At 42.8% G+C, this 26099-nt stretch overlaps 1 protein-coding gene across 1 annotated transcript; it reads right to left on the bottom strand.

The window, feature by feature from the left end:
* Positions 1–4787: 4787 nt before the first annotated feature.
* Positions 4788–22466, bottom strand: LOC147727672 (uncharacterized). The gene is made up of 5 exons (XM_086963155.1): positions 22407–22466; positions 17089–17124; positions 10411–10848; positions 6861–7076; positions 4788–5072 (listed from the first exon to the last, which is right to left on the bottom strand). The coding sequence occupies exons 3-5, from the start codon at positions 10846–10848 to the stop codon at positions 4788–4790; spliced, it is 939 nt and encodes a 312-aa protein (XP_086819281.1). The 5' UTR covers positions 17089–17124; positions 22407–22466.
* Positions 22467–26099: the final 3633 nt, after the last annotated feature.

Here is a 26099-nt window from a genome sequence, read left to right as displayed (position 1 = left end):
GTTTTTGTGTGTAGTTGTAGTGTGATAGTGTGTTGTTGTTGAATGATGCTGTTGTGGTGGGGCAGAGTGATGTTGGTGTGTTGCTGAGTGATGTTAGTGTGGTGCTTAGTAATGCTGTTGTTGTGATGTGTTTTTCTGTGCTAGTGATGAGTGGTGCTGTGTTGGTGTTTAATAATTACCAGTACAGCATAACTCATCACCCCAACAGTTGCACTTCTCCCAACAACGCCATCACTGATGTCCACGAATGCAACACGCAGCAATACCACTTTATCTTTCTGCACCCCCACAGTACCATTGAGCAACAACTCAGCATCACCCTGCACTACCACATCCGTCTTTCACACAACAACAGTCTGATTTATACCTACTACAGCAGTACTGATGACTGTTATGTGTGTATGCCTGGTGAAAGTTCCCATTGATAGCTGTTGTTGTGTGTGACTGTTAAAAGCGTTCAATTTTTTATTGTATGACCTTTGTCTGCTGAGTCATGCTGTGGTGGTGATGAGTGGTGCTGTGGTGGTAAGTGTTTGTGTGGTTGTAGTGTGATAGTGTGTTGATGGTGAGTGTGGGTGAGGTGTTGAGGGTGAGGGGATGATGGTGTGAGGGTGACAGTGTGAGGGTGAGGGTGAGTGATTGTTGGCGAGGGTGAGGCTCTGAGGCTTATTGAGAATGTGAGTGGGTGTGCGAGGATGTGTGAGACTGTGTGAGTGTGTGAGTGTGGATGTGTGTGAGGGTGGGGGTGTGTGAGCGTGTGGGCATGTGAGTGTGTGGTAGAGGTTATGAAGTTGATTGAGGGTGTGTGAGGGTGAGTGAGGATGTGTGATGTTGAGGGTGTGAAGGTGTGTGAAGGTGGGGGTGGGTGAGGGTGCCTGAGTGTGATTGAGGGTGAAGCGTTGAGGGTGAGTGAGGGTGAGGTGTTGAGGCTCAGTAAGGGTGAGGGTGGGTGAGCGTTAGTGAGTGAGGGTGATTGAGTTGATGAGGGTGAGGTGTTGATGTTGATTGAGGGTGATGTGTTGTGGGTGAGTCAGGGTGAGTAGTTGAGGGTGAGTGAGGGTGAGGGTGAGTGAGGGTGAGGTGATGAGGGTGAGGGCCTGAGGGTGAGTGAGGGAGGCTGATTGTGGGTGAGGTTTTGAGGCTGTGGGTGAGTAAGGGTGAGGTGTTGAGGGTGAGGGGCTGAGGGTGAATGAGGGTGAGGTGTTGAGGGTGAATGAGTGTGAGGGTGAGTGAAGTTGAGGGTGATGTTTTGTGGGTGAGTGCGGGTGAGTGATGGTGAATGACGTTGAGGGTGATTGAGGGTGAGTGGATGATGGTGTGAGGGTAACGGTGTGAGGGTGAGGGTGAGTGATTGTGTGTTAGGGTGAGGGTGTGAGTCTTATTGAGAATGTGTGTGGGTGTGTGAGGATGTGTGAGAGTGTGTGAGTGTGGGTGTGTGTAAGGGTGGGGGGTGTGTGAGGTTGGGGCATGTGAGGGTGTGGTTGAAGTCATGATGTTGAGTGAGGGTGTGTGAGGGTGAGTGAGGATTTGTAGTGAGTGAGGGTGATTGAGTTGATGAGGGTGAGGTGTTGAGGTTGAGTGAGGGTGATGTGTTGTGGGTGAGTCAGGGTGAATAGTTGAGGCTGAGTGAGGGTGAGGGTGAGTGAGGGTGAGGTGATGAGGGTGAGGGCTTGAGGGTGAGTGAGGGAGGCTGATTGTGGGTGATGTTTTGAGGCTGCGGGTGAGTAAGGGTGAGGTGTTGATGGTGAGGGGCTGAGGGTGAATGAGGGTGAGGTGTTGAGGGTGAATGAGTGTGAGTGTGAGTGAAGTTGAGGGTGATGTTTTGTGGGTGAGTGCGGGTGAGTGATGGCGAATGACGCTGAGGGTGAGTGGATGATGGTGTGAGGGTAACGGTGTGAGGGTGAGGGTGAGTGATTGTGGGTGAAGGTGAGGGTGTGAGTCTTATTGCGAATGTGTGTGGGTGTCTGAGGATGTGTGATAGTGTGTGAGTGTGGGTGTGTGTGAGGGTGGGGGTATGTGAGCGTGTGGGCATGTGAGTGTGTGGTGCTTAGTAATGCTGTAGTTGTGATGTGTTGTTCTGTGCTAGTGATGAGTGGTGCTGTGTTGCTGTTTAATAATTACCACCACAGCATAACTCAGCACCACAACAGTTGCACTTCTCCCAACAATGGCATCACTGATGTCCACGAATGCAACATGCAGCAATACCACTTTATCTTTCTGCAGCCCCACAGTACCATTGAGCAACAACACTGCATCACTCTGCACTTCCACATCCGTATTTTGCACACCAACAGTCTCATTTAGACATAGTACTGCAGTACTGATGACTGTTGTGTGTGTATGCCTGGTGAAAGTGGCCATTGATAGCTGTTGTTGTGTGTGTGACTGTTAAAAGGGTACATGTTTTGATTGTATGACCTTTGTTTGCTGCAGTGGTGATGAGTGGTGTTGTGGTGGTAATTGTTTTTTTGTGTGGTTGTAGTGTGATAGTGTGTTGAGGGTGAGTGAGGGTGAGGTGTTGAGGGTGAGTGAGGGTGAGGCGTTGAGGGTGAGTGAGATTGAGGGTGAGTCAGTGTGAGGTGTTGAGGGTGGGTGAGGCTATGAGGGTGAGTGAGGCGTTGAGGGTGAGTGAGGGTGAGGTGTTGAGGGTGATTGAGGATGAGTGAGAGTGAGGGCAAGTAAGGGGTTGATGGGGAGGTGTTGAGCGTGATTGAAGTGGTGTTGTGGTGGTAAGTGTTTGTGTGTGGTTGTAGTGTGATAGTGTGTTGAGGGTGAGTGAGTATGAGGGTGAGTGAGGGTGAGAGTGAGTGAGAATGAGGGGGAGGTGTTGATGGTGAGTGAGGATGAGTGAGGGTGAGGAGTTGAGGGTGAGTGAGGGTGAGAGGCTGAGGGTGAGTGAGGTGTTGAGGGTGAGGTGTTGAGTGTGATTGAGGATGAGTGATAGTGAGGGTGAGTGATGTGTTGAGGTTGACTGAGGGTGAGGCGTTGAGGGTGAGTGAGGGTGAGGTGTTGAGGCTGAGGGTGAGGAGCTGAGGGTGAGTGTGGGTGAGGCGTTGAGGGTGAGGCATTGAGGGTGAGAGAGAGTGAGGTGCTGAGGGTGAGGGTGTGAGGGTGAGTGTGGGTGAGGCGTTGAGGGTGAGTGAGGGTGAGGTGTTGAGGGTGATTGAGGATGAGTGAGAGTGAGTGTGAGTGAGGAGTTAAGGGTGAGGTGTTTAGGGTGAGTGAAGTGTTGCTGTGGTGGTAAGTGTTTGTTTGTAGTTGTAGTGTGATAGTGTGTTGACGGTGAGTGAGGGTGAATGAGGGTGATGTTTTGAGGGTGAGTGAGGGTGAGTGAGGGTGAGTGAGTATGAGAGTGAGGTGTTGAGTGTGAGGTGTAGAGGGTGATTGATGATGATTGAGATTGAGGGTGAGTGAGGAGTTAAGGGTGAGGTGTTGAGGGTGAGTGAAGTGTTGCTGTGGTGGTAAGTATTTGTTTGTTGTTGTAGTGTGATAGTGTGTTGACGGTGAGTGAGGGTGAATGAGGGTGAGGTGTTGAGGGTGAGTGAGTATGAGGGTGAGGTGTTGATGGTGAGTTGTTGAGGGTGAGTGAGGATGAGTGTGGGTGAGGTGTTGAGGGTGAGGAGTTGAGGGTGAGTGAGGGTGAGTGACTGAGGGTGAGTGAGGTATTGAGGGTGAGGTGTTGAGAGTATTGAGGATGAGTGAGAGTGAGGGTGAGTGATGTGTTGATGATGAGTTGTTGAGGGTGAGGTGTTGAGGGTGAGTGAGGGTGACGTGTTGTAGCTGAGGGTGAGGGGCTGAGGGTGAGTGTTGGTGAGGCGTTGAGGGTGATGTGTTGATGGTGATTGAGGATGGTTAAGCGTGAGGGTGAGTGAGGGGTTAAGGGTGAGGCGTTGAGGGAGAGGTGTTGAGAGATAGGGTGATTGAGTGTTTGACGGTCCGGTGTTGAGGGTGAGTGAGGGTGAGGTGTTGATGGTGAGTGAAGGTGGGTGAGGGTGATGGTGATGTGTTGAGGGTGAGTGAGGGTGAGGTGTTGAGGGAGAGTGAGGGTGAGGTGTTGAGGGTGAGTGAGTGTAATTGAGGGTGGGTGATGAGTTGAGGGTGAGTGAGTGTGAGTGAGGGTGTGATTGGCAAATGTGAGTGTTTTGCATGTGTGACTCGTTATTTTAAAGTAAAGTGTTTTTATGTTTTTGTATGTTGTTGTTGTAGAATGATGCTGTTGTGGTGGTGTAGAGTGATGTTGGTGTGTTGATGAGTGTTGTTAGTGTGGTGCTTCCTAATGCTGTTGTTGTGATGTGTTGATGATGAGTTGTGCTGTGTTAGTGTTCAACTATTACCACCACAGCATAACTCATCCCAACAACAGTTGCACTTCTCCCAACAACCTAATTTGTGATGTCCACCAATGCAACACGCAGCAATACCACCTTAACATTCGGCCCCCCACAGTAACATTGCTCAACAACACAGCATAACTCAGCACCAGCACAGGCGTATTTAGCTCAACAGTCTCATTCATACATAATACTGTAGTGCGTGCAACCTACAAAGTATGTGTATTTTGTATATGTTTTTGTAATGTCAAATGGATTGGCTGAATGTTGTATGTGGGTGTGACTATGTTGTATAAATTGAGTGTATTAGTTATAATTTGCCTTTTGTATAGAAAAAATTACCATAGAAGTTGTAAAATTTGTATTCCACACTTTTTTATTTTTAAAAAAAAAACACAAATATTTATTGTTTAACTTTGTACAAAAAAAAGATATCCTGGCAACATGCAAAATTTAGTCAGAACATATTTCATCTTCTTTTTCTTTCAGAATCTTTATGATTTGCCCATTACAAAAGACAACTTCAAAAGTTTGTGGCAAAAAATGGACAAGGGCATCTCCGATGTTGTCAACTTCCTCATCTAACATAAACCATTTAATTAAGATCTCGTTTTCGATGGGCATCGATTGATATTCGTCTGTGTTTGTCACTTTTATTGTGATAATACTAGTTTGCTCAGTAGAGCTTTCAACACCATAAATTAGAATGTCCATCTTTTCCTCTGGTGGGGCTGTTACCTGTTGAGAGAAAACAAAAGCAACAATTATTTTTTAAATTTGTATACTTTATTTTTTGTGTAAGGCCTATAGTGGGTGAAAGGGACAGAGTGGTTGAAAGGGACACATTGGGTGAAATGGACTGAGTAGGTGAAAGGGTCCCAGTTGTTGATAGGGTTTGAGTGGGTGATAGGTCGAGAGTGGGTGATAGGTGGTGGTAATAGTTTTTTTGTGTGGTTGTAGTGTGATAGTGTGTTGAGGGTGAGTGAGGGTGAGGTGTTGAGGGTGAGTGAGGGTGAGGCGTTGAGGGTGAGTGAGATTGAGGGTGAGTCAGTGCTTGAGGATGAGTGAGGGTAAGTAAGGGGCTGATGGGGAGGTGTTGAGCGTGATTGAAGTGGTGTTGTGGTGGTAAGTGTTTGTGTGTGGTTGTAGTGTGATAGTGTGTTGAGGGTGAGTGAGTATGAGGGTGAGTGAGGGTGAGAGTGAGTGAGAATGAGGGGGAGGTGTTGAGGGTGAGTGAGGATGAGTGAGGGTGAGGAGTTGAGGGTGAGTGAGGGTGAGGGGCTGAGGGTGAGTGAGGTGTTGAGGGTGAGGTGTTGAGTGTGATTGAGGATGAGTGAGAGTGAGGGTGAGTGATGTGTTGAGGTTGACTGAGGGTGAGGCGTTGAGGGTGAGTGAGAGTGAGGTGTTGAGGCTGAGGGTGAGAAGCTGAGGGTGAGGGTGAGTGTGGGTGAGGCGTTGAGGGTGAGGCATTGAGGGTGAGAGAGAGTGAGGTGCTGAGGGTGAGGGTGTGAGGGTGAGTGTGGGTGAGGCGTTGAGGGTGAGTGAGGGTGAGGTGTTGAGGGTGATTGAGGATGAGTGAGAGTGAGTGTGAGTGAGGAGTTAAGGGTGAGGTGTTTAGGGTGAGTGAAGTGTTGCTGTGGTGGTAAGTGTTTGTTTGTAGTTGTAGTGTGATAGTGTGTTGACGGTAAGTGAGGGTGAATGAGGGTGATGTTTTGAGGGTGAGTGAGGGTGAGTGAGTATGAGAGTGAGGTGTTGAGTGTGAGATGTTGAGGGTGATTGATGATGATTGAGATTGAGGGTGAGTGAGGAGTTAAGGGTGAGGTGTTGAGGGTGAGTGAAGTGTTGCTGTGGTGGTAAGTATTTGTTTGTTGTTGTAGTGTGATAGTGTGTTGACGGTGAGTGAGGGTGAATGAGGGTGAGGTGTTGAGGGTGAGTGAGTATGAGGGTGAGGTGTTGATGGTGAGTTGTTGAGGGTGAGTGAGGATGAGAGTGGGTGATAAGTCTAGAGTGGGTGATAAGTCTAGAGTGGGTGATAAGTCTAGAGTGGGTGATAAGTCTAGATTGGGTGATAGGCCTAGAGTGTGTGAAAGGGCCAGAGTTGTTGAAAGGTCCCGAGTGGGTGAAAGGTCCCGAGTGGGTGAAAGCTCCCGAGTGGGTGAAAGGTCCCAAGTGGGTGAAATGTCCCGAGTGGGTAAAATGTCCAGAGTGGGTGGAAGGGGCAGAGTGGGTCTGGTGGCTCAGTGGACTAATGCGTCCATTGCAGGGGCCTGTGTTCGACCTCATGGTCACAGGTTCGAATCCCGTGGGTTCACTCAGCCTTTCATCCAACTGAGGTCGATAAATTGAGTACCATTGAGTTGGGTAACAATAAACATCTGTTATTCAGCGCCAAGATACCCAAGGGTGAACGTGCGCTTTACAAATACACATGTTATGTTATGTTATGGGTGAAAGGGCAAGACTGGGTGAAATTCCAAGAGTGGCTGAAAAGAGATAATTGCAAAAGCTTTTGTTTGTTGTGCTTACCTCCATTTTGCTATGGCGCGTTGTATTCAATATTTTTTGGCAATTGAATTCATGTACAGTGACGTGAGTCAGGGTAACATATTTGCCAAGATGTATTTTAAATAGTGACGCTTCTCTCCACAGTGTCACTTTTATATCATCAGTTGCATCTTTTATTGTAATGGATTTGAGTGGGGTATCTTGCCCATTGATAAACACCGTTTTTGCGTCCTCTTCCTACACAAAAAGAAAGCATTCTATTAAATAGTGATTGTAAAAACAGATATTACTAGTGCATTGTATGAAAGGCTATATAATGTATCATATTTAACAACCCAAATGAACCTCCTTTCTAAAAGATTGAATTGTTTATTGCAAAAAATGGCCTTGTAGATAGTACTTGTCTTTGTAGTATACACCAAAGCACTGCCATCTTATATTTTTCAAAACTAGTACTTGCTACTATGTGTGAAGAGTGTATAATTCTAATTTTTTTGAGTTAGTTATTGAAGTTACTAAAGGTGTAATGTGTGTGTAAGTCAACTATGCATTTTTAAGTAGACATGATGACATGAGTGAGGGTGATGGTGAGTTATTGAGTGTGAGGTGTTGATTGTGAGTGAGTGAGTGTGAGGAGTTGATGGGGAGTGAGGGTGAGTGAGGATGAGGTGTTACGTGAGGGTGAGGGTGAATGTAAGTGAGGGTGAGTGAGGGTGAGGGTGAGTGAGGGTGAGAGGGTGAGGGTGAGAGATTGAAGGTGAGTGAGGGTGAGAAGTTGAGGGTGAGTAACGATGAGGGTGAGTGTGAGTGAGGCTGAGTGAGGGTCATTTAGGGTGAGGAGTTGAGTGTGAGAGAGAGTGAGTGTTGAGGGTGAGAGATTGAGGGTGATTGATGTTGAGAAGTTGATGGTGAGTAAGGATGAGGGTGAGTGTGGGTGAGAAAGGGTGAGTGATTGGGTGAGGGTGAGGTGTTGAGGGTGAGTGAGGGTGAGGGTGAGGGTGAGGCTGAGGTGTTGAGTGAGAGTGAGGTTGACTGAGGAGTTGAGGGAGAAGGGTTAAGTTTTTGAGGGGGAGGTGTTGATGGCTAGTGAGGGTGAGTGAGGGTGAGGAGTTTAGTGTGATTGAGGGTGAGTGAGATTGAGGGTGAGTGAGGCGTTGAGGCTGAAGTGTTGAGGGTGAGGTGTTGAGGGTGAGTCAGGGTGACGTTTTGAGAATGAGTGAGGGTGACTAAGGGTGAGGCATTGAGGTAAAGACAGTGTTTGCGTTCTCTTCCTAAACAAAAAGTAAGCATTGTATAAAATAGTGACTGTAAAAATACATCTTACTATTGCGTTGTATGAATGGCCATATAATGTATTATATTTAGCGACCCAAATGAACATCCTTCCTAAATGATAGCAATATTTATTGAAAAAACTGGCTTTGTAGAGAGTACTTGTATTTGTAGTATACAGGAAAGGGCTGGCATATTATAGTTTTCAAAACGCGTGTTTTTTGTTTAATTGTTAATGAAGTTACTAAAGGTGTACTGTGTGTGTAGGCCAAGTATGCATTTTTTTAGTAGACCTGATGACATGAGTGAGGGTGTGGGTGAGGGTGAGTGATTGAGGGTGAGGTGTTGAGGGTGAGTGAGGGTTAGGGTGAGTGAGGGTGGGGTTGAGGGTGAGTGAGGGTGAGTGAGGACGAGGTGTTACGTGAGGGTGAGTGTGAGTGAGGCAGAGTTAGGGTGAGGGGTTGAGGGTGAGTGAGAGTGAGGGAGTGTTGAGGGTGAGAGATTGAGTGTGAGAAGTTGAGGGTGAGTAAGGATGAGTGTGAGTGTGGGTGAGTGAGGGTGATTGATTGAGTGAGGGTGAGGTGTTGAGGGTGAGGCTGAGGTGTTGAGGTGTTGAGTGAGAGTGAGGGTGACTGAGGAGTTGAGGGAGAAGTGTTGACTTTTTGAGGGGGAGGTGTTGAGGGCTAGTGAGGGTGAGTGAGGGTGATTGAGTGGGAGGTGTTGAGGGTGATTGAGGGTGAGTGAGATTGAGGCTGAGTGAGGCATTAAGGGTGAATTGTTGAGGGTGAGGTGTTGAGGGTGAGTGAGGGTGAGGTGTTGAGGGTTATTGAGGGTGAGAAGTTGAGGGTGAGTAAGGATGAGGGTGAGTGAGGGTGAGTGATTGATGTTGAGTGTGAGGCTGAGGTGTTGAGGTGTTGAGTGAGAGTGAGTGAGGATTTGAGGGAGAAGGGTAGAGTTTTTGAGTGGGAGGTGTTGAGGGCTAGTGAGGGTGATTGAGGGAGAGTGAGGAGGAGGTGTTGAGGGTGATTGAGGGTGAGTGAGATTGAGGGTGAGTGAGGCATTAAGGGTGAATTGTTGAGGGTGAGGTGTTGAGGGAGAGTGAGGGTTGGGTGTTGAGGGTGAGTGAGGTTGACTGAGGGTGAGGCATTGATGTAAAGACAGTATTTGCGTACTTTTGGTAAACCCAAAAAGAACAATTCTATAAAATAGTGACAGTAAAAACACATAGTACTAGTGCGTTGTATGAATGGTAATATAATGTATTATATTTCACGACCCAAATGAACATACTTTCTACCATAGTGCATTATTTTTTGTAAAAATTGGCTTTGTGGAGAGTACTTGAATTTGTACTATACCCCAAAGCACTGGCCTATTATATTTCCCAAAACTCTTACTTTCTACATAGTGTGAAAGAGTGTATAATGCAAGCTTTTTTGAGGTTGTTAGTGAAGTTCCTAAGGGCCCGATGTAGGTAAATCCCATTTTGGTATGTAGGTCCCAACATCTGGATTCATTACCGAATCCTTAACAATTCTTTAATTACCGAATCGGTAAATACCGAATAGGTAATGCCCATTCATTCCTATGGGCTTTGAAGCCCATAGGAATGATTAGGCATTACCGATTCGGTATTTACCGAATCGGTAATTAAAGAATTCAGAAGGGTGCAGGGGGTGTCACTTTGACACCCTCTGGCACCCCCAAAAAAGGCACAGGTGCCATGTGGCAAGCATACCTGCCCTAAGGGCAGGTCTGCCTGTCACATGCCATAGGTGTGCATGCACACCGCAATCGGTATTTTACCCTGGATTTGTATTCCATGTTAAAATACCGATTCTGTAAGCCATGTGCAGAAGGTACATTGCCTACCTACATTGCATTTTCATTAATTTTATTGAATCTGTAAATGTACCGATTCGGTAATGATACAGATTTGCTAAAGTTACCGAAAATGTGCCCCTACATCTCAATAGCCCTTTACCGATCGGAAACGGCCCAAAATCGGTATTTTTGGCCGATTGGGATCGGTAAAGGGCTACCTACAATGGGCCCCTAAATGTGTAATTTGTGTGTAAGCCAACTATGCATTTTTTTAGTAGACATGATGACATGTTTGCGTTCATACTTCTGGCACATATTGTCCCTGAAACAGTCATCAGACTATTTAGACTTGCAATTTTTAAAAGTCAAAAATACATAAGATATGTCATTTACAATACTAATAAGTCCAACTTTTCAAATGCGAGACAATAGTTTTTTTTAGTTGACATGATAACATGTTTGTGTTCATACTTACGGCAATTATTGTCCCTGAAACGGTCATCAGGCTTTTTAGACTTGCCCGTTTTATTTCCTTGATGGGAGAAGCCGATGGTGCAGGCGGATGCAAAATGTTGTTTGCTTGTTGGATCAGGCCCTCCTCGATTCTCATTGCGGGAAATTTGGTTACTTTAGTTTGCTTTGTAATTAAAATTGTTTTGTTTTTGATAATAAAGTTTCGTATCAGTAGTCCACAGTTTTTTTTCGTTTGCTCATATAAATTTTCTTGGTAACAAGTACATTTTATTGTTCCAGTTTTATCTGCTAAAGCCAAATGGAATAAAATTTTCTGCTCTTGTTTAGCATTTTTGTACGTAGTTTTCCCTGAGCAGTTGATGACATTAACTCTTATTGGTTTCTGGTATGGTTTGTTGTCATCGGTATTAATGTTCATTATTTCTTCAATAGACATCATCTGAAATAGAAAATGTGATATAACATGTTAAATACAAACCCATATTGGTTTATGATCACTGTAATAGCATTCTAAAGTACCATAGTTGTGTAGTTGGTCATTTGTATATATATGAACTAAAATGGATTGGTAGTTAGTTGTGTAACTGTTAATGAGTTGTTGACATTGTAATTTTGTTTCAAAGAATCCAAGTAATTGCTTGCTGTTTGCATTTGGTTGAGATACATCCACATTGAAATCCCCTATAATAATCAATTTGTGCGTGGGGTAAAAATCCGTAATATTTGTGATGAAATCAAAAAGAGAAGTTATACTTTTTAGGGGTGGTTTGTATAAAATAATAATAAGGTAATCTGTGTTATCAATCTGTAGAGTAAAATGTAAAATGTCTATCCCTTCAAGTGTCTCATAAATAGGCAATATAAATAAATCTTTTTTGTAGTACATAATCATTCCATGGTTTGTGTTGTATGTATGAAATTTATCAAATATAATGTGATGATATTGTTCTATCGTGAAATCATTAGCTGTAGCATTTCTTGTAGTGTTGATCTCAGTTAAGCAAATAATGTCTGCTTGTAATATATTCCTATCCGCTACCATAGATGAAAAATTTTTCTGTAGTGATCTTATATTGTGTGCAATGATATTGAAATGTGCACTGTATGTATGTAACTGTGGGATATGTATTTCAAGTGGCATTTCTGTCCTTAATCTGTGCATTTCCTCATTAACTTGTGGATGTACTACAATTTTACGTTCATCAAAATTGTGTACATAGACATTTTGTATTGATTTTGCCCTGCTAATAGCAACATAATGCAAATGATGAATCTTGCTGTTATTAAAGTGTATATGAAGTGGTTCGAGAGTTGCACCTTGTGTGCGATGTATAGTGCGTGCTGATGCTTGGCGTAAAGGAAATTGCTTCCGTATAATGGTAATAAATTTCTTAGTGTATTGGAAATGTCTAGCTATAGCATGTATTGGTGTCCATGTATTTTGTATTTGTGAATGAAATAAGTGTTTATATTGTTGTCTGGTTGTTTGTCCTATAGTGGGATTGTCAAATAACAACCAAACAATAATAGGTGTATTGTTAATCAATTCAACTAATTGTACAACACCAGTTGCGCCATTTGTTAAACCATCATTGACATCCACATTGCAACTTAAATCATAACGAAGTTGTAAGGCAATTTGTAATGTATGTGAAAGGCCCATTGTTTTCTGTGGATCTTTGGGCAGTTGCTTAAGAATCGTTTTTTTCACATTTTCAGACAAATCAGAACTGACGGTATCGCTTGCTACTGTTATGTAGACAGGATAATCTTTGCAATGTTGTTCTAAAACCTTTTTGTTAATTTCATTAACTTCTAGATTAGTTGACATGATATATGGAATTGTTTCTAATAAAGTCTCATCAGGTTGTATTTCCCTTTGCCTAATTTGTGAAATATCTTCTTCAGTATGCTTGCCTTCTCTCAATCGGTTTAGTAATTCAGCAAATTGTAGATCTTCTTTTTGGCGCATAATTTTTGTTAATTCAAAAATTTTAAAATGTTCTTTCCATAAGTTAGCACTTAAAGGACCATACATTTGTGTAGAATCCTGAAAAATGTATCTGTCAAATACAGGTTTTAATTGGTAAAAGTCACCAATGGCTAAAATAGAAATTCCTCCAAATGGTTCATTAGATGATTTAATTTCTTGAAGCCTGTTATGTATAAAATTCAACATATTGTGTCCTACCATTGAAATTTCATCAATAATAACAACTCTAACATGCATCATTTCCATTTGTAGAGCAGTTCTATGTTCATGACTCAGTTGTTTATAAGTCAAACTTTGCGACACAGGTATTTTGAAAGTGCTATGCAGTGTTTTGCCATTAATATTATGGGCAGCCTTTCCTGTTGGAGCAGTAAGTAAGATATAAACATTATCAGGATTTTCACCGGCCTTAGTGTTATAGTAGCATAGTAAAGTTTGATATAGTGCAGATATTACAAAACTTTTCCCAACACCAGCCCCTCCAGTGCAAAAAGTATAGCATGGAGTGCTTGTAGTTTTAAACCAATGCAAGTGATGGTAAACAAATTTAAGTTGTTCTTCCGTTAAGTTTTGCATAAGTTGTTGGTATTTTTCATTGGGTAAAATAACGTTAGTTGAGCTTTGTTCTTCAGTTGTAGTTCTAATTCCTAAATCTAGAGCCAAATCATATCTATTATTATGTTCTGGATTTTGGTCTTCTGTCTGTATATTAACAGTTGGTGATAGAGGAGGTGAAATTACATTTTCATGAGACTGTTCATGAATAATGTTTGTAAGTTCGCCATGCTGTTTGTTATAGATTTTTAGTTGTGTGTCAACAAATGTTTTAACTTCCAGATACCTATCATAGTAAGTTTCCTTGTTGATTAGTATTTTTTCTTCTTCCCTCCATGGATAGTGCAACATTAATATTTCTCTATAATACTCTTCTGGTTCATTATTTTTGCTAAATCTGCAAAAGCGTATTATTTTCCCTTGTCTGCGCTTATTTAAAGCATAATCATAATTATGTTTCTGTTGTTGTTTATTTCTGTCACTACATTCTATTTCTAATTCTTCCTCATCTGAGCTGTAAAAGTTTTGTTCGGCAAGTAAATCTTCGCAATCATTTATTTCTTTCCCATGTGTTTTTTTCTTCACATAGTTGAAATTAGCCGCATAGTCTGCTAACGTGCACATCTCTAATGATTGTGGCCGTTTGCAGTACTTAATAATAATATTTTCACATTGAATGTCAGTTGAATTTTCGGGCAAGTTATTAATAGTTTCGATATCACGCATTAAATAAGTTCTTTTCTCTGGACGGCTAGTATTAATAAATACAAATGATCGTGAGCTTTTCCGTAATGGTATTTGAAGAATTAGATATGCTGCTTCTTGAGCACTAATTTCTGTGCAGTTGAGGAATTTGTTTCCTATGTGTTTAAGTTGATCTTTGATATTACTATTGCTTGTTACCTCTTTAGCAGCTTGCGCTAGAAGTTTGCTAATTCCTCTTTGCGATTTACTGATATATGAGATAATATAGACTGCACAAGCATAAGGGTCTAGTATAAACTGCAAGTCTATGTTTGCTCGCCAAGCTTCTAAAAGAGTACTATTGTAGTTATTGATGAAGCATTCGCCTGGTGTTCTTTTTAAAAAAATAGTTGTTTTTTGTAAGCTAGTTTGTATAGAAGTAATATATTCTTTATCATCCATTTTAATGAAGTCTAAAAATTCCTCAAAAGAAAGTGTATTAAAAGTAGTATTATTCATAGCTTCATGTATTATTTTCATATTATCTTGCCATTGGTTATTTGTCTCCTCAAGTGTTAATGGCTCTAATATGAGCGTTCTTGACATTGGATATTTGGGATATTGATATTTGCATGTCCGTTGCTGTTTACGTCTGCAATTTTTGGTGTGACCATGCCTTTGTAGATTTATTAACGGTTGTAAAACAGGGTTCTCAGACTTATGACAAGTGATAATTGTAAAACAGGGTTCTCAGACTTATGACAAGTGATATATTTGTCAATAAAGCTATTGACTTCTTCCACTGGTGAAACACCATACAATGGTGCTTTGTTTACCCAGAGTAATGCATGTATATGTGGAGAACCTCTTTGTTGGAATTCGACTCTGTAAAAGTAGTCTACTATTTCCCCAATTGGATTAGTGCCATTCAGCAAAACACAATTAAAGAATTTCCTAACTTGATAGTCAAACTGTCTTGCACATGTTATTGGATCTTCTTGTATTAATTTACTTTTAGTTTCCCAAGACATGTTTAAGAATTCTTCCTCTGTACATTCCTTTAAGTTTCTAACTCTCAATAGTATATTTATTAAATGGCGCCATTTTGTTTCAGCAGCAGATAATGTCAAAAAGAAAGTGGGTATGCCAAGTTGCCTTATCATTGCAAAAATATCTTTTTTGCAACCTTCCCAATATGGAGGTGACCTGCGTATAGTTTTTAATACTTTGTACCCCTCATTAAACTGTAAAACATTGGCAATATTACATTTAATGTCTTTAGCAGTTATTTTATTCCCATCTGTAAAATGTTTTCTGATGGAAATGTTGATTTTACCATGGATCTGCTTAATATGTAATTTCTTCAGTTTAAAAAAGACATTAGTAATAGATTTAGCGACTCTTCTATCATAACTCCTTAACTCTGCTTGGCAAATAGTACTATAATGTACCGGTATGTGTCTTTCCTTATTGTTAGGCCTTCGTTCACCACAAAAAATAGTAGGGAAAGCCAAAAACTCTGAATCTTTATCCTCATATAAACCTCTTGGCGTGTTATGTTCAGCTGGAGCGAAACTTAACACATTCAGCGAATTACTAGTAATAGTTTCATTTGTTAACATAGTATCCAAATTCCCAGCTTCTATGTTGTCAGAACTATCAGATGAATTGTTTGTCTCAGAAGTCTCATTGTGAGATTCTATTTCTGGAGGTATATACTCCCAGTCAGGGTTAATCGTAACACCCTATTCATTAAACATTGTACTATTTTTAGCTAGCCATGTAGCTGCCTTTTTTACTGTATTTGGTCTAATATTCTCATAATGTGTATATGATTTTTAGATTAATTCCCTTTTTAATTTCACTGGGATTGTCATGGCGTCATTAATTTGCCTTGGTAAAATGGTAACAGTTGTCATAACATCTGCAGGTACATTAACTACTGCACCTGATAATGATTTTTGAAAACCGCGTGGCAGACTCCGAATTTGTGAGAATGGTATCCTAGGTGAAACTAATCTTTCTTCTAAATCATATAATTCTAATTCAACTGGTACATTTGGGAAGCCCATGCCATTTACAATAGAACATGGTGGTATTTTGTTTTTGCGAATGTAATAATAGCAAGTCTTACAAATAAAATTTGTTTTCTTGTTACTAATGTTACACTTGTTGAAAATTTCGGATTGGCTAACACTGCGTATATTTTGCAACGTTTGTTTATGCCACAGTTGATTGCAAAGAGTACAAATGTACTCTGGCCCATGCAATATTTCCCGGTGGAATTTGCGAATGATTGTATGGATTTGTTTACCTCGTTTCTGTCTTTGGCCCTGCGTGAAGATGGGTATGTTATTATCAGTAGCACTTAGTTGACTGTTGGTAATGTCTTCTTCAGCTGTATTAACTTTTTTTCTTTGTACAACTTTAGTTGGACATGTACTTGAATCCCTTTTTCTTTTCCGAGACTGTTTATTTGTTCCCTGGATAGCTTTACTATTACCTGGTAATTGTGCTAAATGATTGCTATTGCTATTCCCTCCCTTACTTTTATTCTGTAAATCATCAGAAGACATTGATGTTGATGTTATCGTCTGATTAGGAGTACATTCAGTAGTATGTACCCAAATTTTTCTTTCTTGCGGTAGGTGACTATTTTTTTTGTGCACAGTAAGTGCTTTTGTAAAGGATTTCCTTTGAATGACTTTTATATCTATTGGTGTTAATTCAAATTGGACACATTGCTCAGCCTGATGTGTAAAGTTATATGCTAGTTTCATAACATATTGAATTAGCCCTTCAAACGAATTAAATGCAATTGTAACACATGTTCCGTTTGAATGAGGCATGCCTTCATGGTCCCTACTATGTGAATCAAATACAAAGTATGATTGCATATGTTTGAAAATAGCTATTACATAAACATTCATACAAAGTAGAACACCACAGTGCTTATTAATAGTAACATTTAATGCTGTGCTAATATCTGGGTAGGCTTTATCAAAACGTTTAAGGACATCACCGTAGTAAGCATTCCGTAGCAAAAGTGAATACATCTCTTGATTGTGGTCTATATACCTTGGCAGGTCATCTGGATGCATAAGTGTTTCTTTGTTAATAGAATGCATTTGGAGATATAAAGCGTCCCCACGGTCCATTATATAATGCAGATCATTAGAGTTCCAAGTAGTTACTGGCTTGCATAAATTGTGCAAGACAGCAAAAGCACTATTTGGTAAGCATTGCTTACCTTGTGATTTGCTATTAAATTTGCTATTTCCTTGATGGTAACTTGCTTTCAAGCATCTCTGCATCTTATAAGTTATACTGAAATGTTGTTATCAACAAATGTAAATTAAGAAGGTTTGTGAACTAACAAATATTTTTGGGGACTGTAAGGTATGAACTTTTAACAAATTTTAAACTAAGTGGCAAAGTAGTATTTACCTTAACTTCTGTTTCTTTTGTTGTTGTTTTAATAATCTGAAAGGAGAAAAAAAACATATTGTTTAGAATATATTTTTTCGAATTTTTCCCATAAAGGCCACATTAGCATGTAAATAGTCTTTTAAAGACCTGTTAAGAGCTCTAGTGCTGCTGTGAGTGTATGTGCCACGGCTGGCACACAGGCAGGGTGAGATGATAGAGGGAGAGAGAGGGAGTGGGAGGAAAAGGGGGACAGAGAGAGAGTGAGTGAGTGCGTGAAAAGTTAATACTGAGAGACGTTAAAAAATGTGTGTGTGTGTTATCTTGTAACTTGGACTGTTTAATGTGTTGCATTGAATCAGAGAATGAATGCGGTGTGCGTGTAATATTGAAAGTGTACCCAGTTAGTGTGCAACAAATGTACAAAGACAGAAAGGGAGTGAAGGGGAGGGAAATGCCGAGGGAGTAAAAGGGAGGGAGAGTGAGGGAGATGGAGAGTGAGGGAGAGGGAGGGAAAGTGAGGGAAAGGAAGGAAAATGGAGTGAGAGGAAGGGAAAGGGAGTGAGAGGGAGAGTGATAGGAAGGGAGACGGGGATGGAGGGAGGGAGAGAGAGGGAGAGGGAGACAGAGGGATTAACAAAGTTAGAGTGAGAAAGAGGAAGGCAAGAGAGAGGGAGGGGGAGCTAGAGAGGGAGAGAGAGGGTGAGTGTGGGTGAGGGGTTGAGGGTGAATGAGGGTGAAATGTTGAGGGTGTGAGTGTGAGGGTGAGGTGTTGAGTGTTAGTGAGGTGAGGTGGTGAGGGTGAGGGTGAGTGAGGGGGAGGGGATGAGGGTGAGTGAGGGTGAGTGGTATTGAGGGTGAGTGAGGGTGAGGGTGAGGGTGAGTGAGGGTGACGGTTTGAGGGTGAGTGATGGTGAGGGTGAGTGAGGATGACATGTTGAGGGTGAGTGAGCATGAGGGTGAGTGAGCATGAGGGTGAGTGAGCATGAGGGTGAGTGAGGGTGAGTGTGAGTGAGTGTGAGTGAGGGTGAGGGGTTGAGGGTGAGTGAAGGTAGGTTAGGCTTAGAGATTGAGGGTGAGTGAGGGTGAGAAGCTGAGGGTGAGTAAGGATGAGGGTGAGTGTGGGTGAGTGAGAATGAGGTGTTGTGGGTGAGTGAGGTGTTGAGGGTGAGTGAGGGTGAGGCTGAGGCTGAGGTGTTGAAGTGTTGAGTGAGAGTGAGGGTGAGTGAGGAGTTGAGGGAGAAGTGTTGAGGGTGTGTGTGTGAGGTGTTGAGGGCTAGTGAGGGTGGGGGAAGTTTTGAGGATGAGTGAGGGTGAGTGAAATTGAGGGTGAGTGAAATTGATGGTGAGTGAAATTGAGGGTGAGTGAGGTGTTGAGGGTGAGTGAGAGTGAGGTGTTGAGTGAGAGGTTGAGTGAGTGTGAGTGAGGGTGAGGGGTTGAGTGAGGGTGACTGAGGGTGACTGAGGGTGAGTGAGGGTAAGTGAGGGTGAGTGAGGATGAGCGTGATGGTGGGTGAGGGTGAGTAAGGGTGAGTGAGGCTGAGGGTGAGGGAGGGTGAGGGAGGGCGAGGCATTGAGGGTGAGTGTTGGTGAGGTATTAAGGGTGAGTGAAGGTGAGTGAGAATGAGGGTGAGTGCGGGTGAGGGTGAGGCGTTGAGGGTGAGTGAGGGTGAGGGTGAGAAAGGGAGAGGCGTTGAGGGTGAGTGAGGGTGAGCTGTTAAAGGTGACTGAGGGTGATGCGTTGAGGGTAAGTGAGGGTGAGGTGGTGAGTGTGAGTGAGGGTGAGGGTGAGGCGTTGCGGGTAAGTGAGGGTGAGTGTGTGTGTGAGGCTTCAAAAACTAAAGACCCCCTTAAAGTAGTGTCGTTATTTGTATTCGGAAAATAGTTTAGAATTGCTGAGGATGTGGGACTTGAATGTGTCTGTTGTTAGTTTTAAAAGCTGGAATTGTTGTTGGGGATGGAGAGGGAGTGAGTGTGTGCGTGAAGAGTTAATAGTGCGAGACGTACCGAAAAATGTGTGTGTGTGTCATCGTGTAACTTAGATTACTTCCTATATTGCATTGAATATGAAAATGAATGCGGTGTGCATGTAATATTGAAAGTGTACCCAGTTAGTGTGCAAGTAATGTAGAAAAATAGAGAGGGAGTAAATGGGAGACAAATGGAGAGTTATGTACAAAGACAGAGAGGAAGGGAAAGTTAGGGAAAGGAAGGGAAATGGAGGGAGAGGAAGAGAAAGGGAGTGAGATGCAGGGTGATAGGGAGGGAGACGGAGAGGGAGGGAGAGAGGAGGAAGAAAAGAGGGGGAGTGAGACAGAGGGAGGAACACAGTTAGAGTGAAACAGAGGAAGACAGGAGAGAGGGAGGGGGAGCTATAGAGAGGGAGAGAGAGCTATAGAGATGTAGGGAGACCGAAAGAGAAAGAGAGCGAGAAAATTATGTGTATGCCGGGAGGGCTCAGTGCACGAAGCCTTCGGCTGCAGGGTCCTGTGATTAACCTCATGGTCAGTTTTATGTTGTTGCTGTCGCCCCGACCCTTAACCACTAACCCTGCCCCCACCGATGCGTTCCTTGGACACAAAGTAAACAGTAAATTTTTCACCTGCTTGAAAGATTGTGAGTAGCCATGTAATAGAGGGTGTGGGCGAAAGTCCCCTTGATCGTGGATTGTGTGTATGAAAAGTTTGTTGTGGTGTGGCGAAGTGTTGCGAACGGATTATGACTGTACTATTCCCCCTAATGTTCCAATGTGCCTGTGAATAGTGTAGTAAGTGTAAGGTCCATTTTTTTTTTGGGTAGGCAGCTAATCCTGGCTAATGTGTTATTGGATGTGTGCTTGTGAAAATGTAATACTAGTAGTTGTACGAGTGGCTGTTTCTGTGTGTCAGCTTGTAACTTGGATTACTAACTGTGCAAGTAAAGCTACGAATTAATGCATTCTGCGTAAATGTTGTAAAGTGTTGCCTGTTTACGTGCAAATTAATGTGCAATTAGAAGTTCTGACTGAAAGTTTGGTGCTGTAGTGGCGAAGTGCTATGATGTTACATTGCGTAGGAGTTGCACGTGTTGTATAAGGGTGGCAGTCAGTGTTTTGCCTAATGTGACAGGCTGTGTGTGATTAGTGTAAGATGCAGTGTTTTGCCTAATGTGACAGGGTGTGTGTGATTAGTGTGCTATTGAGAGGGAGGGAGACGAAGAGAGAAAGAGAGCGAGAAAATTATGTGTATGCCGGGAGGGCTCAGTGCACGAAGCCTTCGGCTGCAGGGTCCTGTGATTAACCTCATGGTCAGTTTTATGTTGTTGCTGTCGCCCCGACCCTTAACCACTAACCCTGCCCCCACCGATGCGGTCCTTGGACACAAAGTAAACAGTAATTTTTTCACCTGCGAGAAAGATTGTGAGTAGCCATGTAATAGAGGGTGTGGGCGAAAGTCCCCTTGATCGTGGATTGTGTGTATGAAAAGTTTGTTGTGGTGTGGCGAAGTGTTGCGAACGGATTATGACTGTACTATTCCCCCTAATGTCCCAATGTGCCTGTGAATAGTGTAGTAAGTGTAAGGTCCAGTTTTTTTTTGGGTAGGCAGCTAATCCTGGCTAATGTGTTATTGGATGTGTGCTTGTGAAAATGTAATACTAGTAGTTGTACGAGTGTCTCTTTCCGTGTGTCAGCTTGTAACTTGGATTACTAACTGTGCAAGTAAAGCTGCGAATGAATGCATTCTGCGTAAATGTTGTAAAGTGTTGCCTGTTTACGTGCAAATTAATGTGCAATTAGAAGTTCTGACTGAAAGTTTGGTGCTGTAGTGGCGAAGTGCTATGATGTTACATTGGGTAGGAGTTGCACGTGTTGTATAAGGGTGGCAGTCAGTGTTTTGCCTAATGTGACAGGCTGTGTGTGATTAGTGTAAGATGCAGTGTTTTGCCTAATGTGACAGGGTGTGTGTGATTAGTGTGCTATAGAGAGGGAGGGAGACGAAGAGAGAAAGAGAGCGAGAAAATTATGTGTATGCCGGGAGGGCTCAGTGGACGAAGCCTTCGGCTGCAGGGTCCTGTGATTAACCTCATGGCCAGTTTTATGTTGTTGCTGTAGCCCCGACCCTTAACCACTGACCCTGCCCCCACCGATGCGGTCCTTGGACACAAAGTAAACATTAAATTTTGCCCCTGAGAGAAAGATTGTGAGTAGGCATGTAATAGAGGGTGTGTGTGAAAGTGTCCTTGTTCGTGGAATGTGTGTATGAAAATTTTGTTGTGGTGTGGCGAAGTGTTGCGAACGGTTTATGGCTGTACTATTTCCCCTAATGTTACAATGTGACTGGGAATAGTGTAGTAAGTGTAAAGTGAAGTGTTTATTTTTGTAGTCCGCAAATCCTGGCTAATGTGTTATTGGATGTGTGTTTGTGGAAAGGTAATACTAGTAGTTGTACGAGCGGCTGTTTTCGTGTGTCAGCTAGTAACTTGGATTACTTACTGTGTGCCAGTAAAGCTGCGGGTGAATGTTGTGAAGTGTAGCCTGTTTGCGTGCAAATAAATGTGCAATTTGAAGTTGTGCCTGAAAGTTTGGTGCTGTAGTGGCGAAGTGCTATGATCTTAGATTGCGTTGGAGTCGCACGTGCTGTATAAGGGTAGCAGTCAGTGTTTTGCCTAATGTGACAGGCTGTGTGTGATTAGTGTAAGATGCATCTCTGTTCACTCTTGAGTCCGATCATCCAGTTTACTGTCTCGCTATGAAGCTGTCAATGAAAGCGTAATGAGTGTTCTAATGTGGTCGCACTCATTTCGGCGTGCGTGTGATATAGTATGTGTTCCTAACAGTGTGTGCGTGAAAAGTTAATACTAATAGATGTAAAAAAAAGGGTGCGTATGTGTCATCTTGTAACTTGCACTGGTTACTGTGTTACATTTAATCTGAGAATGCAAGCGGTATGCGTGTAATATTGAAAGATAATCTGACAAGGTGTGTGTGAGTAGTGTAAGCTGGAGCTCTGTTCACTGTTCAGTCCGATCATCCTGTTTACTGTATTGCTGTGAAGCTGTGACAAAAATCGTAAGGAGTGTTCTGTTGTGGTTGCACTCAATTCGCCGTGCGTGTTATATAGTATGTGTTCTTAACCGTGTGTGCGTGAAAAGGTAATAGTAACAGACGTAAAAAGAAGGTGTGTGTGTCATGTTGTAATTAGGAGTAGTTACTGTGTTGCATTAAATCTAAGAATGAATGGGTGTGTGTCAAACTTATGTTCTGCCTTGATTTATTGGAAGGAATGTTCTGTGTGGCGAGTCGGAGTGTTAGGAACGGAAGTAAAAATTGTGTAGAAGAGTGAACAGTTGGCTGTACTTACATGATATATGTTGGTGCGCAGTTTCTTTCCCCCTATCAAGGAAATGTTGAAAGCGTACCAATAACCTACAAGAGATAACGATAAAAAAAACAATATGTATCTGTTGGTTTAAACCAAGGTATGACCTGTTTGAGAAATTACGTAGTCCTTTGCTAAGTATTACCATAGAAAATGTAGATTTGCAAACAAACATGTCGCAGAATAATTAAACACAGGTGCAATGTTGATATAGTAACAGTTCTAATAAACGCAAGTAAATATATCAATACTGTCCCTTAGATGTATAGAAATAAAACTTGCATGCACTTACGTTCTAAGATTGAATGCCGTAATTTTTCAGTGGCTGTTGGTCGATAGCAGCAAGTACAGCGCCGTTCTGTAAGTCGAAGTTCTGTCCTCGCAGGTAAAAAGAGAGTATGACTTAAAGTGACCCGTCCCTCTGCTTAAATAGGGGGTAACGATGCAAGAATCTTTTTTTTTTTTTGGTTTAAGAAAGGATCAAAGCTTTTAGTCCTTCCCTTGCCCCAAGGAAAAGTCACACTAGCTGATGTGCGCGACTTGGAAGTGTGAATGTTTGAATGTGTATGCAGATGGAGTTTCGACATAGGCGCGCCAGTAGACTTCACTGGGCAACTCCCTTAAGCCCATATAAGATTTTGCTCGGAACTAACAAAGCAAAGGGCCTTTTTTTTACGTTAGTGTAATTGGACTTCAACTGTCTGCTCGAAGTTACACTTAAAAATGGCATATATAAAGCATCAAAAGTATACAAAGTTTCACTTTAAAACATACAACTCTTGTAATATACTGGCTCAAAGTTGTGCCGTTTAGGTTTAGTATGAAAATACTGAAAATTGCTGCGGATGCGTCCATTAATGTGTGTGTGGCAACGTGAAAAAAAAGTGGGTGAATGAGAAAGATGGTCGATGATTTTGTTTGGCAAAAAAGAAATGTAAAGACAGGTGTGGTGCTGAACGGGTCAGAGGCCGGATGCAATATTTGCCATAAAAGTTGTGTTCTTCGTTTTATTATGAAAATAGTGAACATTGCTGCGTAAGTGGCCCTTAAATGTGTCTGTGGGTAGTTTTAAATGCTAGGATAATTTTAGCTGTGTGTGTACGTGTTGTAAATACAGAATTTCGCTGCGGGTGCGTCCCTTAATGTAAGTCTTGTAATATACAGGCTCCAAGTTGTGGCGTTTATGTTTAGTATGAAAAGACAGAACATTGCTGCAGATGCCTCCATTAATGTGTGAGTGTCACCGTAGAAATACAGTGGGAGACTGAGAAAGATGGTCGATGATTTTGTTTGTCAATACATAAATGTAGAGACAGGTGTGGCGAAATGTTATGAACTGATGTATGATGCTGAATGGGTCAGAGGCTGGATACAATATTTGCCATCAAAGTTGTGTTGTTAATTTTAATATGAAAATCGTGAGCATTGCTGAGGATGCGGCCCTTGAATGTGTCTGTGGTTAATTTTAAATGCTAGGAATGATGTTGGTGTGTGTGTACGGCATGGTATGTAAACTATAGGAGTTTTGTTAAGAAAATATAACGTTTCCAGACACCATTTTCTCCTTTACTGTAAATCGACTTGAACTGTCTACTCAAAGTTTCCCTTAAAAATGGCATGAGTGGTTGAGGGTGGGATGAGTGAGGGTGAGGCTGAGGTGTTGAGTGTGAGTGAAAGTAAGAGTGAGGGTGAGTGAGGGGTTGAGTGTTAGTGAGGGTGAGGTATTGAGGGTGAGTGAGGGGAAGGGTGATTGAGGGATTGAGAGTTAGTGAGGGTGAGGGGTTGAGGGTTAGTGATGGTGAGGTGTTGAGGGGGAGTGAGGGTGAGGGGGAGGGGGAGGGGTTGAGAATAAGTGAGGTGTTTAGGGTGAAGTGTTGAGGGTGTGGGTGAGGAGTTGAGGGTGAGGGAGGGTGAGTGAGGGTGAATGGTTGAGGGTGAGGGGTTGAGGGTGAGGGGTTGAGGCTGATGTTTTGAGGGTGAGTGAGGGTGAGATGTTGATGGTGAGTGAAGGTGAGATGTTGGGTGAGGCGTTGAGGGTGACTGACTATAGGATTTTTGTTAAAAAAACATCACGTTTACAGATGCCATTTTCTCCCTTACTGTAATTTGACTTGAACTGACAGCGCCAAGTTACCCTTAAAAATAGCATGAGGGGTTGAGGGTGAGGGCGAGTGAGGGCGAGGCTGAGGTGTTGAGTGATGATGAGGGGTTGAGGGTGGGTGAGGGTAGGTGAGGGTTGAGGGTGAGGGTGATTGAGGGTGAGCATGACTCCATTAATGTGTGTGTGGCAACGTTAAAATACAGTGGGCGATTTAGAAAGATGTGAGATAATTTTGTTTGGCAATACCTAAATGTTGAGACAGGTGTGGAGAAATGTTATGAGCTGATGTATTTGCCATCGAAGTTGTGTTTTTTTTTTTACTATAAAAATTGTGACCATTGGTGAGGATGCCGCCCTTGAATGTGGCTGTGTGTAATTATAAATGGTGGGATTGTTGTCGGTGTGTGTGTACGGCATGGTATGTAGACTATAGGAGTTTTGGTAAAAAACCATAACGTTTACAGACGCCATTTTCAACCTTACTGTAATTTGACTGTAACTGTCTGATCCAAGTTACGCTTAACAAATGGCATGAGGAGTTGAGGGAGAGGGTGAATGTGAGTGAGGGTGAGGTTGAAGTGTTGAGTGTGAGTGAGGGTAAAAGTGAGGGTGAGTGAGGCGTTCAGTGTTAGTGTGGGTGAGATATTGAGTGCGAGTGAGGGTAAGGGTGATTGAGGGATTGAGAGTTAGTGAGGGTGAGGGGTTGAGTGTTAGTGATGGTGAGGTGTTGAGGGTGAGTGAGGGTGAGGGTGAGTGAGGGTGAGTGGGAGGGGTTGAGGGTGAGTGAGGTGTTTAGGGTGAAGTGTTGAGGATGTAGGTGAGGGGTTGAGGGTGATGGAGGGTGAGTGAGGGTGAGGGGTTGAAGGTGAGGGGTTGGGGGTGAGGGTTGGGGGTGAGGGGTTGAGGGTGAGGTGTTGAGGGTGAGTGAGGGTGAGATGTTGATGGTGAGTGAAGGTGAGGTGTTGTGTGAGGCGTTGAGGGTGAGTGACTATAGGAGTTTTGTTAAAAAAACATCACGTGCCCAGACGCCATTTTCTCCCGTACTGTAATTCGACTTGCACTGTCAGCTCCAAGTTAACCTTAAAAATGGCATGAGGGATTGAAGGTGAGTGAGGGTAAGGGTGAGGCTGAGGTGTTGAGTGTGAGTGAGGGTGAGAGTGAGGGTGAGTGACAGGTGTGGCGAAATGTTATGAGCTGATGTCTTTGACATCAAAGTTGTATTATTTTTACTATAAAAATAATGAGCATTGCTCAGGATGCGGCCCTTGAATGTGGCTGTGGCTAATTTTAAATGGTGGAATTGTTGTCGGTGTCTGTGTACGGCATGGTATGTAGACTATAGGATTTTTTTTTTAAAAACATAAAGTTTACAGACGCCATTTTCGACCTTACTGTAATTAAAATAGAACTGTCTGCTCCAAGATACCCTTAAAAATGGCATGAGGCGTTGAGGGTGAGGGTGAGTGAAAGTGAGGCTGAGGTGTTGAGTGTGAGTGAGTGTAAGAGTGAGGGTGAGTGAGGTGTTCAGTGTTAGTGAGGGTGAGATATTGAGGGTGAGTGAGGGTAAGAGTGAT

This window comes from Lissotriton vulgaris, chromosome 3_1 (assembly GCF_964263255.1).
Source record: "Lissotriton vulgaris chromosome 3_1, aLisVul1.2, whole genome shotgun sequence".
Lineage (NCBI taxonomy): Eukaryota > Metazoa > Chordata > Amphibia > Caudata > Salamandridae > Lissotriton > Lissotriton vulgaris.
The sequence above is the reverse complement of the archived record's forward strand: the minus strand, read 5'-3'. Positions and strand labels throughout refer to the sequence as shown.